The sequence below is a fragment of the Panthera uncia genome (genome assembly GCF_023721935.1).
Source record: "Panthera uncia isolate 11264 chromosome C1 unlocalized genomic scaffold, Puncia_PCG_1.0 HiC_scaffold_3, whole genome shotgun sequence".
Taxonomy (NCBI): domain Eukaryota; kingdom Metazoa; phylum Chordata; class Mammalia; order Carnivora; family Felidae; genus Panthera; species Panthera uncia.
In genome coordinates, this window is record NW_026057584.1 from 96,135,837 (window position 1) to 96,155,654 (window position 19,818).

Here is a 19,818-nt window from a genome sequence, read left to right on the forward strand (position 1 = left end):
ACCAGCTCCCCCCCCAAACAGACACACACACACACACACACACACACACACACACACACTACCCATTTAATCTGGCTCTTATCTTTCCCTCTTTTTTTTTAAAGTTTATATATTTATTCTGAGAGAGACCATGAGCAAGGGAGGGGCAGAGAGGCAGAGAGAGAGAATCCCAAGCAGGCTCCATGATGTCAGCACAGAGCCCAGTGTGAGGCCCAGTCTCATGAAGTGTGCAAAATCAAGAGTTGGACATTTAACCAACTGAGCCACCCAGGTTTAACTTTTACTATATAGACACTTTTATTATTCTCCACCTCAAGTCTCATTTGAAAATTAGGTAACATATAATTAATAAATCTTACTCTTGCCTTACATTCTTTTAAAATAAGCAAACATTTGGAAATCCGTATTAACAGCATAATCCAAATGTATGAGCTTTTTAGTATATATGTAATTATCATCACTCACAAAGATTTTCTGATTTGCACTGCTGAATATATTAATCAAAGTAACACTCAACTAGATGTTATCCAGGAAGAGGATAGAAAAAAGTGGGCTACTCAATGAGGCAAAACTGGGAAGTAAAAAAATCTTATAATCAGGCTAATGATATTGACATTAGCATGCATTATCTAGTGTTTAAAAAAGTTCAATATAAACTTAAATCTTATAGGCTCATACTAAAGAACCTTGGATTAGGCTGCTTCCAATGACATACACAGCAAAGAGCAATGAAATTCATTATTAAATTCTAAACTCCAGAGTTTTCACTAACTCAGACAAGTAATCCCAGCTTATTCAAAAAGAGTATTTGCTACACAATTGTTCTATCATGAAATCTTAAGCACATTTTTCAGTTTCTATATTAATATAATAAAGAAGCTATCAACAATACTACAAAAAATTCTGTAGAAATGTTTACTATGAGTAGTTGCTAAAATATTTGACCACATTTACATGAATTTATTATACAACCACCAAACCACTTTTTTGACAAAATCAATGCATACAGTAAACTCTTATCTGGGTATTTATTAGCCCTTGTATACATCATAGTATAAAATAACTATTAATTATTCTGACCCTGAAGCAATGTCAAATTCCAAATATATACAGAAGTAGCTATAATGTTATAGTAATTACCGAATTCTCTGAGGTATGGCAAGCAATTATTGACTCTGATACTCAAATTCCCCAATGATGCCAGATAGCTGAGTTTAAAGTCACGATTAAGCAAACTAACAGTATTACACTTAAATAGCACTCTGTTGGTATGTACACTGTCTTAAAATTCAAGTTCTAAACATATAATAAAGAGAAGACCTACCACAAAGCAAAAAAAAAAGCTAATTTTTGCTACTTGAGTTGCAGTAAGTTTCCCTACAGTTTTGAGTAAGGATTCTTGTTCTTTCACAGTAGGATGTGACATGCGAGACAGCTTGGCTTCCAATGCATGGCTTGATGGAAGCTGTCGAATCTCCATGATATTACTGAACCTTACACGAGACTTTTTGGGAGCTTAAAAGGAAAAGTATAATACAAAATCATTAAATGTCTCCCCTCACATCCAACAAAACCCATAAATTTTAATTAACTGATAAATGTGTATTCTTTAATCCATATATGATCAGACTTGGACAGCAAAGAAAACCAGTTATATTATTACCTGGAGCAGCTCTACTCAAAGAATTAACAGGAAAACGGTTTTCATCTATAAAAATGTTTTAAAGGCTTTAAAATGAGACCAAATATTCAAACAAGGGTTCTGCAATTATGTACATATATTGCCTGGCCAGGATTATAGTATGGTTATTATTTTAGTATTTATTGTATAACTTTTCTTGGATTTTTCCTCATAGATACCCAATTTACGAGAACTATTTTCCTGGTCAAGCATGCGGAACACTCCTCTAGAGGTTCACTCTTTGCAAGAGAGTATTATGGATAAACACTGTCTTACACTGAAGCTGACATTCTTTGCACCATTCACAGATACAAGAAACTCTTATAATTTGCTATTAGGGGTGTTTAGTGGCATGGCTGAAGAGGACACTGTCCATTTGAAAATATATATATAACAAAACCATACAGATTTCTGATATTTTTAAATTATTTCTAGTTGAATTAATAAAACCTTCTAGACAAAACTTCTGGAAGACTACAGGTCAAGCCAACACCACATGGAAAAGAAGAAATGCCAGGTGATCCTAGTCAACCCACAAAATCACTAAGTTTGGGGATGGTTTAAATGAAACTAAAATTTCTTCCCATTTCTAAGTTATAAAATTCTAAATTTTGCTTACTTTTTTCAGTATCAATGTTTGTGTTCTCAGGTTTTTCACTTGGAATATCATGAAATTTCACAGGAACATACAAAGGTTCACTCTAGAATGCAAGAAAAACAGGAACAAATATAAACAGCAAATATAATAGTTGATATATTGTCTAAAATTTAAGATGAGAGTATATAGTCATATATACCGCTCAAAACACAGCTGTTCACCACCATATTTACAGAGAATTTTCCAAAGTATATTGGAACAGCATTGGTACATTACGATATTTAGCCTTTAAATGTTATAAAAACAGACCCCTTTCTCAAGCTAACAGATTATCTCCTATTCCTTTTCATGTATTCTTTTAACAAATACATGCTAAATTTCTACTATGTCAGAAACTGTTATAGATCACGGGGCTATAAAAGTGAAAGAAGACAAAGTCTCTGTCATCAATGATCATGTAGCTTAAAGGGGAAGGCAGACAATAAAGAGATAATCAAGTATATAATGTGTAAATATCATATATTTCCCATTAGTCCTCATAACAACCTCATAAAATGGTATTTAAAAAAAAACTTGGCGCAGGGAGGGCAGGGTGGGAGGGAGGGCAGGGTGGGTGATGGGTATTGAGGAGGGCACCTTTTGGGATGAGCACTGGGTGTTGTATGGAAACCAATTTGACAGTAAATTTCATATATTAAAAAATAAAAAATAAAAAAAAATAGAAAAAAATAAAAAAAAAAAAACTTGGCGCACCTGGGTGGCTCAGGTGGTTGAGCATCTGATTCTTGATTTCAGCTCAGGGCATAATCTCACAGTTGTGGGATCAAACCCAGAGTTGGGCTCCAGGCTGAGCCTGCTCAGGATTCTTTCTCTCTAGCTCTCTCTGCCTCTCCCCACCCCACTCACTCCTCTCACTCACAAAATAAATAAATAAACATTAAAAAAATACTTTTATAGAAGCCGAGATATAAAATAATCAAGTGGTAGACAACAGAACTACCAGGTTTATCTAACCATGCATTAAAGGTCTATGTTTTTAAATGGTTCTGAATTCTTCTGTTTTTACAAATGTTCTTTAAATGATCTATATTTAAGGCACAACTCTTTAGGCTGTTTCTTAAATTAACAGAAAATGTTTTAATTTAATTTCCCTTTAGCTCTTGGCATAGAACTCTGCCAATGAAAAATATTCAGTAAATGAAGAGGCAACAGGGTCTTAAAAAAGACATAGTCTCTTCATTCACTAAACTTTTCATTACAGCATTTGGTCTAGAAAATGTTGACATATCCATCTCACAGATAACAGCAAAAATCAGTAGAAGAGTAGTTATAAGAATAGTCTGCCACCTCAACTCTTTCTTCTATGCTGATAGAGGCAACTGATATTAACCTTGCTGATTTTAAAGATCCCAGACAAAAGAAATGACATTTTCTCTAAGCTTCATAAATTCTTTAGAACATCTGGTAGCCTATTCTGCATACAACTACAGTTCAAAAAGGCAAACAATAATAAAGTCACCACACTAGTACTTTATAAACTGGTGTTAAACTTTAGAGTAACATTAAAATTTTTATAAGATAGAATGCCACATTTGGACCAATACATTTTACAGAAAGGCCTTAACAATGATCTACAAAAACCCAGATTTCTACATACTTTCTCTCCAACTAGATTATAAATGCTTAAAATAAGTGAATATGTTAATTACTTTACTGGTTCACTTATTATGTCTTTCCCCCTCCCAAAACACACACTCTCACACACTAGAACATAAGCTATACCTCTAGAGCCTAGAACAAGTGCTTAACAAATATTAAGTGCTCTTAAAATTTGTATAAAAATTTGTGGAATAAATAATCTGCTTATATATTGTCAGTGTCCAGCAAATATATTTGTTTCTAAGTGATAATAATAATAATGAACACAAAGTGACAAAGTTAGCAAGAAACAAAGGACAAAGGACTGTCCCTTAGTATTTTCACTCCATAACCAATATACTCTTCCCCTCTCTCTTTAGAAGGTGGAATTGCTTACTTCTAGGTCCCAGGAAACAAAGTACTAAGTTATAATTCTTATGGAAGGCACCCAGTTTTAAGATATATCTATATCTTAATATAGTGGTGCTATAAAGCTATTTCAGTCCTTCCTGTCACGGCTCAATTCCACCCATTCCACTTCTGATGAGAAAAAAAGCACTTACCAAAGAACTATTCATAGTTGTATCTGTTGTGCAAGCAGCAAAGTACCCTTCAGCATCCGCAAACTACAGATAATGGGACATAAAATATGATTAAACTCATGTTATAAAGTAAGGCTGCTGTCATTCACAGCTCAAAGGAACAGAATCAAGAATCCAGAGTAGACCTTTAAGAGTATAATTATTAATAAAAATAGCAGCTAATGCCAAGTATTCAATCATGCAAGGTAGGTATTATCAATTTCATTTTACTGATGAAGAAACTGAAGCTGAGAGATTTCATCTAAGTGACAGAGCCAGGATTAAAATTCAAGTCAGTCTAAATACAAAACTTACAACCTTTTCACAATACTATTATAACATTTCAGATTGGCAGGAAAAGGACAAGTGGGTTAGTGAAAAAGACAAAAAACATCTTAGTGTTACACTGATAACAGTATTAACACCAAGAACCCCCTAAATGGATCTCAGGGCCTGGACTGCACTTGGGAGAACTCTGGGCTACTGCTGCAGAAGCATACTTTTATTCATACCCACAGCTACCCTATTATCTCTGCTTAAAGTCTGAAGAAGTTAAATAACTTGCTCAAGGTCAGCAATAAGCAAATGACAGAACAAGATTCAAACACCAAAGCCCAGGCTCTTAAAAGAATTCTTATAAGTCAATAAGAAGGAGTCAATGTAGAAAAATAAACAAGGTATAGACAACTCAAAAAGAATTCTATTACACAACAAATAAAAGAAAAAGCTACCAAAAGCAGGCAGATTAAACAAAGTATAACTGTTCACCTGTCAAATTAATAAATGTTGGGGTTTGGTAAGGATTCAATCGCATGCATTGCTAACAGTGATATGAAATATAGACAGTAATTTAGTAGTAAGAAGCAAAAGCCTGAAAAATGGCATTAGTTTTTTATCCAGCAATTAGGCTTTGCAAAATTTATCCTAAGTAAATAACTACAGATGTGTATAAAAAATATTCCTATTTATTTACATCAAAAGAGAAAGTGAAAACAACCTAATTATCAAGGAACAGTTAAATAAAATAGAAAAGATAATAACAAATGTTTATTTATTGGCCTGGAAAAGTATTTATGATATATTGTTACATGAAAGGCAAAATCAGGTTAGACAATGATATTAAACTTATTTCTACTATAATTTTAAATATATGCACATAAATACACAGCTCTAGAAAGTATCAAATATATATAGTGGTGTTAGAATGCTGAGATTATGGACAGACTATTCTTGTTCTTATTACCATAATTTGTCTTCAACAATAAACATTCATCACTACTATAAAAAAAAACATTAAAAAATGTTCTAGGAATACTACATTATTGTTCATGATATACCACTAAGAACAGAAAGCCAGTTGTAAAACAGGACATAATGGTACAATTCCGATTTATAAAATATAAAATGAAAATACATGAAAAAGAATGGCAGGATATATGCCAAAATACTCTGGGGTTATTCTGTGAATGTTGGAATTACTTATTTTCTTCTTTTTGTCCCTCTGTATTTTCTAAATTTTCAATAATGTGCATGTATTATATACACATAACATATTCCTACATGTAATACTACAATGTATACACATTTCTATAATGTACATTACCTTTGCAAAGTAAAAAATAGAACGTGTTCATTAGAAAAGACAATAAATAATACTAGTCTAATGCACAAAAAATAATACACACCAAAAAAATAAAAGAGAAAGAAAGTATTTGGAAAGAGTGGGGAATGGGAGTTAGTTATTATTTAATGGATAGAGTTTCTGTTCGGGATAATGAAGAAGTTCTGGAGATGGATAGTGGTGATGGCTGCACAGCAAAGAGAATATATTTAATGCCACCGAGCACTTAAAATGTTCATTATATGACACTATACATTTATTTTTATTTTTTAATTTATTTTTGGGGGAGAGAGAGAGAGAGAGAATGAGGGGAGGGGCAGAGAGAGAGCAGGAACAGAGGATCTGAAGCAGACTCCGTGCTGACAGCAATGAGCCTGATGCGGGGCTCGAATCCACAAACTGAGATCATGACCTAAGCCAAAGTGGGACGTTCAACCAGCTGAGCCACCAAAGTGTCTCTATGCCACTATACATTTAAAAATGGTTAAAATTGTAAATTTTATGCCATCTATATCTAACTACAATAAAAAAGGGGGGGGGAGAAAAGGGGCTAAAATGGTAAATCTGATGTTATGCATATTCTATCACAATTTTAAAAGAAGAGAAAAGGAAAGATGGGAAAAAGAAGAGAATGTAAGAGGCAGTTTAATATTCTTCACTCTCAAAAATTCAGTGTCTACTTCTACAAGGAAGATACATCACTCTATAAACTGCTATTTCTCTCAACTCTATGAATCAGCACATTATGTGCTGATTATCAATGAAAGAATATAATTTGGTTAGCCAAACATCTGAAACATGGTCTAAATATGCTATTCTCATTTCAATAAATAAAACCTTGAATTACTTCATTTCTACAATCAACTTTACCACTAATTAGATGCTATTCAACCAGTGTGCAAATGACCAAAGACTCCAGATATTCTTCTTACTCCTCACTTTCATCTTCATCTCCACATTAATTGATTTGGGCCAGCTCAATAATTTTTAACAACTCAAAGGATGTTATGAGGTAACAGCAAGAAAGTGATTATGCACCTTTGATTTCTCATAAGATATTTTGATACCAGGCTGATTAGAAGAAGAATTTAAAATTTTGGACAAAAGTCGGTTTCTCTTATGTTATCTTCATTCATTTTAACAACTTGAAATTTGACAGTCCTTTGAGACACTACTAACTTTACACTTTGAAAAAATAAATCCCCTCTCCAACAAGCACTTAAAATTTAAAACTTACAAAAGCAGCATGCTTTCCTCGAAATCCTCTTGTACACTGTTGTCTCCATGGCTTCCAAATAATAAAGCCCAAAAGGTATAGAACAAACATAGATGTTTTTGCAAAGGTGCTGAAGAACGGCTTGTTGTACTGAGTAAAAACATACTGTAGAGGAAAAATTTACAGAAACTATGAAATGACTTTAAACCTTATTACTTATCTCTAATAAAATAAGCCTATTACATGATTTTTAACTCTAGAAGTTCAAGTGAAACAGAAAATCAAAAAGGATTATGAAAATATTTTATACTCATTTCTAAATATTGTATTTGCTTGTATACAAAGAATATTCCCAAACAAAACAGCAACAACTTCCAAAAAAAATGTTCTGTTCAACATTCATCAAAAACCTACTATGCAAGAAAGAGTACTTGTGCTAAAGGCTAAGGAAAAATAAGACAGCCTTTCTTTTCATGTATTTATGAAAAGAACAGCATAATGTGTTAAGTACCACAATAGGGGTATACAGGTACCATGGAATTACCAAAGGGAGACAGACCATTTTGAGGATTATGGAAGTTTCCTAAGAGAAGCTATTCTTGAGCTGAGTGTGGGGGACTGAATAATAGCCCAGAGGAAACAGCATAAAGGAAGGTAATAAAGCAGAACAGTGTATGAATAAAATTGCATGAAGTTTAACATTGTTAGGAAATTATATAAAACCTGTCACCTTCATTTAACTTAGAACTCATGATTTTCTTGTTTCCTAAAAAAATATTCCTAGTTATGTATACTGAAAGGCCTGGAAAAAATGACCCAGGAGGAGTAAGCACCTATAGAATCCTGATGGTAATCTGTATTATCTTGCACTAAAAGAAACCATGGGTTCTTAAAGAAATGACCAAATCCAAGTATGGAGCAGGAAAAGTACCAGATGAGCCTGGGGCATCTTGCACCAGAAAACAAATAGGATGTTAAAGATTAATAGGATCATACTGAAAGGACAGTAGAGTCAATTTGAAGGGGCCCCCACTGGTCAAAGATAGGACAGTTTAAGTATAAAACGGAGTAACTACAACTGTCTGAAACACAGTAAATATACAAAAATCCATGAATGTATAATGATACTCTATGGTTACTAATGGAAGTTGCTAAGCAACATTACTCTAAAATGAACAAAAGAAAAGAATCAAGATTTATTCAACCCTTCCTATATGAACCATGTTTCAGGATAACCACATAGTAGTTACAGAAAGCTCTCCGTAAAGAATTCCAGCTAAGAAATGCAGAAGTAATGACCCTTAGAAAAATCATCATTTTACAACCCCTAAATGAAATAGTCCATCAAGAGAATAATCATATGGATAACTGACTACTACCTAAAGGTTGGTAAGAAATTTTATAGTGCCAAAGTTGGCATCACCCAAAGTAAGACTTGCAGCCATTTGTGACTCATGTGTTATCATGGGAAGTACCCAGTTCCACCAAGGTATTTTTCCCGAAAAACTGAACCTGAATCAAATCAAGACTTAACCTAAGTACCATTTTACAGGAAGTAAGAGAAAAGGAGGAGCAAGTTAAATGACACCTCAAGGAAACAATCAGCAAAATTTGGAATGTGTGTTATGAAGTGAGTATGTATGTCTTCCCCAAGTTCATATGTTAAAATCCTAACCCCTAAATGTGACGGTATTTGGAGGTGAGGCTTTTGGAGATAACTAAGGACAGAACCCTCATGGATGGAATTAGTGCCTTATAAAGACACCACAGAATGCTGCCCTTTCTGCCTTGAGAGGACACAGTGAGAACACTGCCACCTAAGATCCAGGAAGCATATCCTCACCAGACACTGCATCTGCCAGTGCCTTGATCTTGAGCTCTCCAGGCCACAGATGTGAGAAATAAATGTTTGTTGTCTGAGTCACCCAGGCTAATGGCAGTCTTGTTGTGATACCCAGAATGTGATATATCCTATAGGAAAAATGATCCAGCTTTTCCGACAAATTTATAGCATGATTTTTAAAAAAGGCAGGGGTGGGAGAGTACAGTTAAGGAACAAAAGTGAATTAAAAGCAATTTGAATATGGATCAGGAACCAGATGATTTTAAGAAATTATAATTTTGTTAGATATGTTAATGGCAGAGTGATCATATTTTTAAAAATTAGGACCTTTCAGTTTGAGGTGAATATGAAAAAATTTATAGGTGAAAGGATAAGTGGCTAGAATGTGCTTTAAAATAGTCCAGGAAAACATGTCTGGGAGGTTGATAAGAGAAGACTGGCAAAATTTGATAGTTGTTAGGTATATGAAGATCCATTATACCATTCTCTCTACTTTGTAGATGTTAGAAAGTTTTTATAATACAAAGATTGATTTTCTTGTTGAAATACACAATATATCTCAAAAGTTTAATGAGCATATTTGGCTGAAAAATTAGACACATCATATATGCTCTTGGATAACAAAATTATAAAATATTCTCTTATCAACAGATTGGAATTGCTTAAATTATAATTTGATCAGGTCCTCTTCTGTCCTAAATTTTATTACCAGATAAATAAAAATAAAACCATTTATTTAAAACTAAAATAAATTTTTAAAGATAGGCTTATTTCCCTGTCAACATTAAAGAGATTTCTTTGTGGTTAAACTACAGAATGTTAATCTAAAAAAAAAAAAAAGTTATAGAAGAGTGAAAAATAAATGGCTGTTGTATTCCAGAGCCTACTTCCAAAACAGCTAAAAATTTATTTATTCATTGGCTACAATGTCAATATCAATTATTTACTTAGCTATGATGTGAGATGACCAGCAGTATCAAACTGCTTTTTTTCACATTTAAGTTCATTTTATAAATGCTAGTTTCCTTTTGTATATTAGCCTTAAGACTGCAACATGTAAGTTGAAAAGTAATTTCTGAAAGTGAAGCTTCTTTATAAAAAGCATGTCTTTTTATAGAGATTAACTAAACAAATAAAAATAACTACATATATAATTAGAAAGAAAAACTACTTTGTGCACTCAAAATAACACATTACTATCACGAGTACTCTGATAAAGGCAAAATAAAATTTAACTGAATGCGCTGTGTACCATGTATTTTACAATGTTTGAATCGGCGAATGTATAACTGTGCATGCACTCATGCATATGCACAATAATGAAAACTCTGATCACTTTCACTCATTTGTCCAAAAGCATTCTTACTATCCACTAAATGGTGACAAATGGTTTTGCATCCTAGATACTTATCCACTAGAAAATAGTATTTATAAACAACAGCAAAAACCCTGAATTTACAAGAAAACAGCAGATACCTATTCAAATATTAAGAAAACATGCACATAGTCTCTTTTTTTTTTAAATAACTCTCTAGAAGACAGATGAAAAGTCTAAGATACAAAAAAGAGTATCTTTTGTTTCAACTTGAATTAACACGAATTCACTTATCAAAGAATATAAGTAATTCAACGTTCAAAATACTGCTTTTTTTAAAAAAATATTTTTATGTTTATGTTTGAAGGAGAGAGAGACAGAGCATGAGCAGGGCAGGGGCAGAGAAAGAGGGTGACCCCAAATCTGAAGCAGGCTCCAGGCTCCAAAATGTCAGCACAGAGCCGGAAGCGGGGCTGGAACTCCCAAACCATGAGATCATGACCCGAGACGAAGTTGGATGCTTAAAGGACTGAGCCACCCAGGCGCCCCCAAAATACTGCTTGAAGTAAGCTCGAGAGATAGAAATGATTAGAGAGAGACTGCAGATTGACAGCAGCATTACTAGAATGCAACATCATTCCTACACAAGAATTACATACCGAAGTAAGTTCTGAGGATGCGACCCATATCACATCAACAAGTAGGAGAATAACAATCCCAAGAGCCATTCTCCTGCGCTGAGTGAAACCACTGCTCTGGGAATTCATCCGGTTCATGATAAATACGCACACCATCTGCAGTCTGTTTTGTAGAAAATACAGATCCCATTAGAGAAGGTTTCGAAAAATAACCATAGAAAATGAGAAATTCGCGTAAGAGAAACATAAACATCACTGGTTAGCTAAGGTTCAGTTTGAAGGTCACACGGTAAATTAAAAGTTGGATTTACCTTACTTTGAAGGCCTTTCTGAGATCTTCAACAGCAATGCCTGAAAACTTGGCAGATCTGAGTCTAAAAGGAGGTAAAGAACTCAGCGCACCTAAAAACAACCATAAAATGATGATTACGAAAACATCAACGACTCAAAATAAGGTTCATCACATCTTTTTTACTCTTAAAATTCAAAATGAACAAATGAAAAGAAAAATACCTAAGTGTGTTAAATACAATTGACACTATTCTCTAGCCTCTAACGGTATTCACTGTATATTTCAAATTATATTCAGAAACGTACACAGTACAGAAAAAAAAAAAAAAAGGCCAGTATTCAACAAACGGCAGTATTTAACAATAGTTAACGACTGGTAAATAGCTCCTCCAAGTTTCGGAAATACACAACTCCATTCGCCTCTCCCTACAGAGGAATCCACCACAGGGGGCAATGTCTAGACTCGCGCCTGTTTCTGAGCGTCTTCTCGGTCCCCTGTCTCTTGGCAGGGGAGTTTGATTATTTGAGAGGAAGTGATTTGTTTTGAGTCTTGAGGGCACGTTTCCAAACGCCTCACGTGGTAGAAGGGGAGGATACTCCACGCTCCCGCACCCACCCCTGCCTGTCACCGCATCTAGTTTCTTTAGATCCAAAGAGAAATTCACGAGACGAGTGAGGAAACAGCTGTTAAAGGGAATCCTCTTCCTTTGAGGGAAAAAAAAAAACCAAAAGTTAAGCCGGTGACGCCTCCTCAGGGAGTGAGAAAAAGCCCGGAGGCGGCGCTCGAGCAGCTCCCACTAGTGCCTGAGTCCTCACCAGGCTCACACGCCCCTGTCAGCCTTCCCCTCACGCCGCCCCTCGGAGACCAGTACCATTTCGGCCAGGGCGCTCCGACCGCCACCAACAGCTGGGGGTGGGGCCGTTCGTGGACACTCGGTGCCGGTTTGGGCGCAGGTTGATTTCGCGGCCCTCCCCTGCCTGCCTACCTGGCCTTCCTGCCCCGCGATGGTGTCGTGGCGGCACCATGAGCGGCCTCGGCCCGGACCCGCCGCCGCCCAGCGCCGCGGCCTCGGACTCACAGAGCTGTCGCGGCGCCTGACATTGCGCTGCGCTGGAGGCCCAGCACCTGAAGCCGCGGTGTCCCTCGGGGCGAGGCTGCGGACGCCACCCAGCCCCACTCGGCCCAGAAGGGCGGGAGTGGGCGAGGGGAAGGGACCGCGCAGGCAGCGATGGCCGCGGAGGCCCGAAGCTGGACCCCGGCCACGCCCCCAGCCGGCCAGCCTGCCCCTGCGCCCCGCCCCCCCAGCCCGATGGCGGCGGCGCTGAGGTTACGTCACGGCGGCGCGACGGCCCACCGCGCGTGGGCGCGTCTCCAAGGTGACTTGGCTGCTTGGAGCGGAGTACTACGGGCTGCAAGGGCGCGGAGCTCGAAGACCGGTCCGTGACGCTGGGGAGGAGCGCAGATAGAAGAAGTAAAGCAGGGTGTGGTGGAAGAAGAGGGAAGCGGGCGTGGGTCGCTGGCGCAGAATAAAGGACGAGGGAGGTGGCCGAGGCTCCACATGGCCCCGCCCTAGAACCAAAGCTAGCAGCTCCGTTTCCTAGAGTTGGAGAGGACCTAAAAGCAAAGTTGCTTGGCAGAACTTTTGCTTTCTGGAACCTTTTGTGTGTAAAACTAGATCCCAGTTCTCGGAGGTAGAAGCTGTGTCCCTAGGGGAAAGTACTTCACCTCCTTGGCTCTCAGTTTTCTCATATGATGAGAAAATGATGGCACCTGCCTCATCTGTTTATGTATATCTGCACACTTGTGTGTATACACACACACACACACACACACACACACACACACACACACATATGCAAGCCAGGATTACATTAGTTTACAAATGTGAAGGGTTTAGATCAATTCATGGCTCATGGAACTCCACAAATGTAAATAGTAAGCTGTATAGATTTTTTTCTTAACTATCTTTTGACTATCCCATAAAAAATGCTTGACCAACGTCCTAATTTGTATTTAGAAAAGAAAAACAAGACTAAAGGGTTCTGTAATTTAACTGGAGTTATCCACCACCAGTGCGTTTTTAACATCTTCAAGTGCAATAGTAAGAAATAGGAAGAATTTAACTTTCTTGCCGTAGTGACAATATACTACATTTTTTAATTCTTTTAAATCTTTTGTTTCACTGAAATTACATATTCAGATGACTAATGAAACAATATCAATGGACATTTTTTGTGTTGCTCAACCAGTTTCTAATAAATGATCAGTATCAAGCACCTCTAATGAATTATTCAGAAACCTGTCATTGAGAGTTGGAAAAATCTTAACCATGTTCTTAAAATTACTACTTAGGGGAAATGTGGTTGCATATAGTAAGTAATATAATCAGCACCCTTTTTATTCTTTTCTTTAACATTCTTTAGGGTGTCAAGCTCATTATATGCTACATTTATAATATACAGACCGAAAAAATAATAATATAAACACCTCTGAGTATCTAAGGATCATGAAAACTTCTAATTCTTAATCTGACCACAATTTGTTTGCTAATCTTGAGGATGATTCTACTCTCAATTTGGCCTCAGTTCTCCATCTGTAAACATAGGGAGGCAGTTGGTTTTTTCTTAATTAAATAATGCAAATGATAGTACTTTGTAAATGTATGTAAATGCAGGTTACCATTATTACCACCTGTTTCCACAGCATCTGCTAAAGGACAATGCTGTGATACTCTTGTGATAGTGAAGATAAGGTTAATTCCAGACCAGCTGTCTTCAAGCAGTCTCCAACCCTAGGTTAATTGTCCATCAATGTATTTTCCCAGTTCCCTCTGAAGGAGATTCCACTGTATTGCTCTGTGACAACAGATTCTAGTGTGATTTCTGTGCTGTGATACCATCTTAATTTCAGGCATTGCTTTCTTTGGACCCCAAGTATATATATCTTGGATAATATATACTCAAGGATAAGTCCTCAGTAACTTCAAAATCTCACACCAAATACCAACTGTCTACATTTTCATATATAAGTTCCACAAGAGCAAGGATTTTTGTCAATATCATTCTCCATATATCCTATCATCTAGAACAATACCTAGGACAGAGTTGGCAGTAATATTTGTTGAATAACTTGAACTTCCTGCAGTCTCTTGACCTTTATACCTAATTTTCCCAAGTCTCCATTTCTGTCAGTTGGTACCACCTTTATTCTAGTCTCACAGGACTAAACGGTTAACTTATTAATTTCCTTTTTTACTCTTCAAAGTTGATCACTCTTCACTGAGATCTCACAAAAGTGGACCCTTAAAATTCATCAGGTATTAAGCCTGACACCTTCAAAAAAACCCACCAGAAATGTAGAGTGTAATTTCTCCCGCAAAATACATATGTCACAATATGAGTACGAAAACAAAGTTGTGTATGTACAGAGCAGCCACTAGCTAACTCTCCTGTGCACCAGCCTCAAAGACTACAATTCAATTCAAGCTCTAGTAAAATTGTACATGACTAGGAGTTACTGATCAAATCCTGGCCATTTTGGGCCAGCTGTCGCAGAGATTGGTTGGCTTTCTGGACTGGCTACTGCAATGGTTGTGGGTCAGAGTTCTATTTTTATATATGCTCTGGTCTTTGTCCCTTTGTATTTTCAATCTCACAAAAGTCTATGTATCATTCTATTCTCTGAAGTAGCTACCAGCATGCTGGGCATATAGCTCAATAAATATTTGATTTTACTTGCTTCCAAGACATAGTTTAATGGATTGAGGTTTGCAATTAAACAAATTGTGGTATAGAAAAGACTGCTTTTGAATGTGTCCCTTACTGAATTTTATGGGGTAAATCATATGCTTCAGGGAAAGTCATAAACTTGGGAGGTTCTGAGGTATCTCAGGTACTGGGGTTTATTGAATACAACCAAGTCTTAGATTTTAAAGGGTTTAAAGGCAGGTTAGATGAGCAAAATATCAACACAAATTTGACTAAAAGTTCCAAATGTACATAGAATAGGCATGCCAAGTCAGTGCTTGATTGATGATCATTCATTGCCATGTCTTTGAGGGCATGGACTAGAGTTCTGAAGGCATGATCACTTCAAACATCTAAGTAGAGAAGGCTTTAGGAACAGGTAGAATCTGAGCTTCATTTTAGTGATGTGTAGGATTTAATGAGGGAACAGGGAGAAGAATGATATTTTTTTTTCCTAAGAGAGTAAAAGTCTGAGTGTAAGGGAGGAAATATTATTTCTCCTTTTATCCTCCTAGGTTCTCCTGCTAAGACGGTATAAAATTAGACTGATAGAAGACAGACTGATCAAATAAAAATAGTTTATTAACATGTACAATACTCATCATTCAGGAGAAACCTCAATGAAGAGTAACTCAAAGGGGTGGTTAGAACTTGGGCTAGTATAGGCTCTTAACAAAACAATAATTTGTAGAGAAATAACAAAACAACAGAGAAAGAGTTTTATTAAACTTTCAAGAGCACTAAACCAATGGAAGGTAAATATACGAGAGAAACTAACAATAAAATTTGTGTTGGTTCATTTTGACACTGACCTTCCACCTTCTTCATGGCCATGAAACTTCCTATTAATGACAGTCCTCATTTTTCACAAATTTCTCCTTTTAGTCAGATAAGGGAAGCCTTGGGAAGACTTCTTTCTACATCTATTGATTCTCTTTTGTCTCCAGCTCAAAATAATCCTTATGCCAAAGTAGCATATTTTGGGGTGGCATATTCTGGTCCCCTACGTGACCAACAGTAAAAGGTGTGTCCAGAGGCAAGTTATAAAACTGGGCAGAGCACAGCATGTATGTAGAGAAACAGTGGGAAATGAGACAGATCAGATGAGTTCTGATGTTGCAGCATGCTCTGGAAACTAGGTTAGAGAGTTTGGACTTTTATTTTATATATGATGGAAACTAAGAATTTTAAATAAGAGAGAAACACTTTTAGTAAATCAGAAATTACTGACTACTCACTTGACACTTACCAGTGTGGTAGTACTGTGGGGACATTGCATACAATGAGGAGCCTGCCTTCAAGAAATTCATGTCATAGGCAAAACTGACTATGTTATTAGGGCAAGTATTTGCTAAGCTAGGAAATACTGAATCTAAATGTGCTTCTCTAGTATCCCTTTAGCACTCTATGCTAGCCACCAGATTGATGCTCATTTTGAAAAGGGTCTTACTTGAATATTACTTCCTTTTGTATCTTCCCGTTGAAAACATAATCGGCAAGGTACTAGACAAGAAACTAAAGGCCATCTAATTAATCGCGAGGAACTTAAAATGGCATTGCCCATGCCCACCCTGTGCCTTCAACCAGCTGACCAGGCCCCGGCCAGCTGAGTGGCCCATGCCAGCCGGCTAGAGCATGGTAATGAGTTCTCTGAGAGCCATATCCACTTCCCAACGTGATCTTGACCTCAGCTTCTAACTTATTCTCGTATCCCCCATCTTTGGCTTGTGCTCTGTTCCTGATACTTGATACCTGATAGCACTCATCCAGCACAGCGTTGGATCTTTCCTCTCTTATCATTTGCACCAACAGCTGAGCTCCCATCTGCTGCTAGGCACTAAGTAAACAACTCAGACTGAGCTTCATAGTCCCTGGAACCCTTCCTCAGCCCATGCAACCTATGAAGCCCATGTGGCCTTTGTACAGCCTGCGTTGCCTCAACTCCCAACTGAAAAGACTTGAAAGGAAAAACAGATTGAGGCTAAGACATGTGTAACAGGTTGTTAGATGTGACTATTCTTGTCTTCTCCTGCTTTGAGCACAGGCCCCAAAACACAGAATAAACAATAGGTAGCAAAGAGAGTCATTTTTTAAGGTGAGGTCTCAAACAGTCTGTGGGAGACTTATAAAGGGGGTGTCCAACTCCAGTTGTACCATTAGCACACCATTTGTATCCAAGCTGTATATGCAGACTAAGAATCCACGAAAGGATTCAAAATATGGGAAAATATTCACTTGAAGAGAGTTGTCATGTAATCTGAATATCCCCATAGGGAATTGGGAGGTGTGCTTCTCTTCAAGCCAACCAAGGGGGCAGGCACATCAAGAGAGCATTCAAACATCGTGGCACATGTTATCTCAAGAGTAAGGAACACAAAGACTGGTGTCCAAATCTGAGAGTGACAGGATGCAGCTGCAGCCTGCAGAAGGCTTACAGCTCTGACCGCAAGATGAGCAAAGGGAATTCTGATGGGAACGGCCTGTACTTTCAGATGAGGCAAAAGAAGGTGAGTTCCTCCTAGGCCAGAAGGGAACCCCATAGGAAGGAGCAATTTGGATAACTCTCTACACTAGGGCTGCCTAGAGGAATGGGGTATTCCTAACAGAAAACTACTTGGGGGGAAAATTCTAAGTGGTCAAGTAGATGAGACAGCATATGCAAAGGCAACTATAGAAAACACATTTTCCACCAGAGGCATTCCAGGAGAATGAAGATCTGCATTTAGAATATACCATAGCAGAGATGTTCTGGTAAAGGTTTAACAACTAGATCTTCAGGAAAAGGATCCAGACTTGTAGCATTTCTGATTTACAAGGTATAATTCCATGGCTCCAGACTCCCACCACAGCCAACTTCAGGCTACCCACATGACATCTGCGTGGCATTGGGAAAAGATGCAAGGTAGAACACCATTATAAAGTACTTCCACCTTGGGGCGCCTGGGTGGCTCAGTCGGTTAAGCGTCCGACTTCAGCTCAGGTCACGATCTCACGGTCCGTGAGTTCGAGCCCCGCATCGGGCTCTGGGCTGATGACTCAGAGCCTGGAGCCTGCTTCCGATCCTGTGTCTCCCTCTCTCTCTGCCCCTCCCCCATTCATGCTCTGTCTCTCTCTGTCTCAAAAATAAATAAAAACGTTAAAAAAAAAAAAAAAGCACACAATAAAGTACTTCCACCTTGCAGATGCAGTAGACATGAGTAAACTCAGGAACATAGATTGCAGTCAAATGTAGTTAAGTAGGAAGTGATAAGAATTTATTATCTTTTATTTTAAAACAATTGTAAGTTTATGTATAATTTAATTTTTAATGATGGCTAGGTTTAACAACCACCTAATATCCCTGATAATTGAACAATGAGCTCTTGCAAGTTGGTACAGGCAAATGAGTGTACCACTGTGCCATTCCCAGAAGTCACAAATGTCATAATGCCACCAAACCAGTCAAGACCTTTTCTGTTCCTTACCTGGCTTCATTCCTCTACCCAACCCCCTACCTGCAGAGGCATCAGACACAGCCTATGGAGTGGGGGAGAGGAAGTAGAGAAAGATGGGAAATAAACCAACCACACTTCCCTCCCAACCACATGCTTTCAGGCCTGAAATATATCCCTGAGTTGGCAGAGGGATGAAACTTAAATTGTATACGAGCTCAAATTACAAGATTATTAGACAAAAAATGGGCTCTTTAATACCCAAAAATGTCCAGAAAAGCTAAACAACATGCCTATTATTTCATCCTGAGCAGCAAAAAACAGAGAAGGCATATTTATTAGGTAAAAAAAAGTGAGAAAGAATACTCTTATTACCTGTTTGCATCCTGCAAAGTCTAGCTCATTCAATAAATATACTAATTATATATTGCTTTATAACAAATTTTCAGTTTCTGTGGGTCAGGAATTTGGGAGTGGCTTGGCTTAGTGGTTCTGGCTCAAGGTTTCTTCATGAGGCTGCAATCAAGATGGCGGCTGGGCTGCCATCACCTGAAGGCTGGAACAGGGCTGAAGGCTCTGCTTTTAAGATGGGAAACTCCCATGGCTAAGGACAGGAGGCCTCAGTTCCTCCCTTAGTGAAACCTCTCTACAGACTACTTAAGTGTCTTCATGACATGGTGGCTTTCTGGCTTCCTCCAGAGCAAGCAGTATGAGGGAGAGCAAGGAAGAAACCACAGTATCTTCTATGACCTAGCTCCTAGAGCAACTCCATCACTTTCACCATATTCTACTCATTAGAAACAGGTCACCAAGTCCAGCCCATATACTGGAGAGGTGGAAAGGATAGAGGGTGTGAGAATTAGGCTCCACCTTTGATAGAGGGAAGTATCAAATTCGTGGACATATTTTAAAACCACAACCAGTAAACATCTAAATAAACAACCACATGTATTTGCTATAGTCAAGTTAACCCAAACCATTATGTACCCATTATTGAAGGTTTAACCATGAATCCTTTTATCTATATGTAATAGGAGCTCTAGCTGGAGTCTAAGAGGCATTTGGAATTATCTGGGACTCATTGGCAGGCACATGAAGACCAAGGTTTTTCTTGAAAATGGCTCATCCTAAGAAAGAAAGAAGCCAGGAGCAAGTCTGTGGCCCTGTAAGAAAGTCTTGGTCCTCAGAGAAAAGGAGAAATGTTAAGTAAAAGCTTAT

At 37.6% G+C, this 19,818-nt stretch overlaps 1 protein-coding gene across 1 annotated transcript in view; it reads right to left on the bottom strand.

The window, feature by feature from the left end:
* Window positions 1-12,691, bottom strand: part of SLC35F5 (solute carrier family 35 member F5) — a 36,786-nt gene extending 24,095 nt beyond the window's left edge. Inside the window, exons 1-7 of the mRNA XM_049615719.1 lie at window positions 12,409-12,691; window positions 11,443-11,533; window positions 11,153-11,294; window positions 7,357-7,500; window positions 4,481-4,543; window positions 2,301-2,382; window positions 1,325-1,515 (exon numbers count right to left, since the gene is read on the bottom strand). Of these exons, the coding sequence (XP_049471676.1) occupies window positions 1,325-1,515; window positions 2,301-2,382; window positions 4,481-4,543; window positions 7,357-7,500; window positions 11,153-11,294; window positions 11,443-11,533; window positions 12,409-12,448 (753 nt within the window). The 5' untranslated portion in view covers window positions 12,449-12,691. The remainder of the gene's footprint in view (window positions 1-1,324; window positions 1,516-2,300; window positions 2,383-4,480; window positions 4,544-7,356; window positions 7,501-11,152; window positions 11,295-11,442; window positions 11,534-12,408) is intronic.
* Between the last annotated feature and the right edge of the window lie 7,127 nt (window positions 12,692-19,818).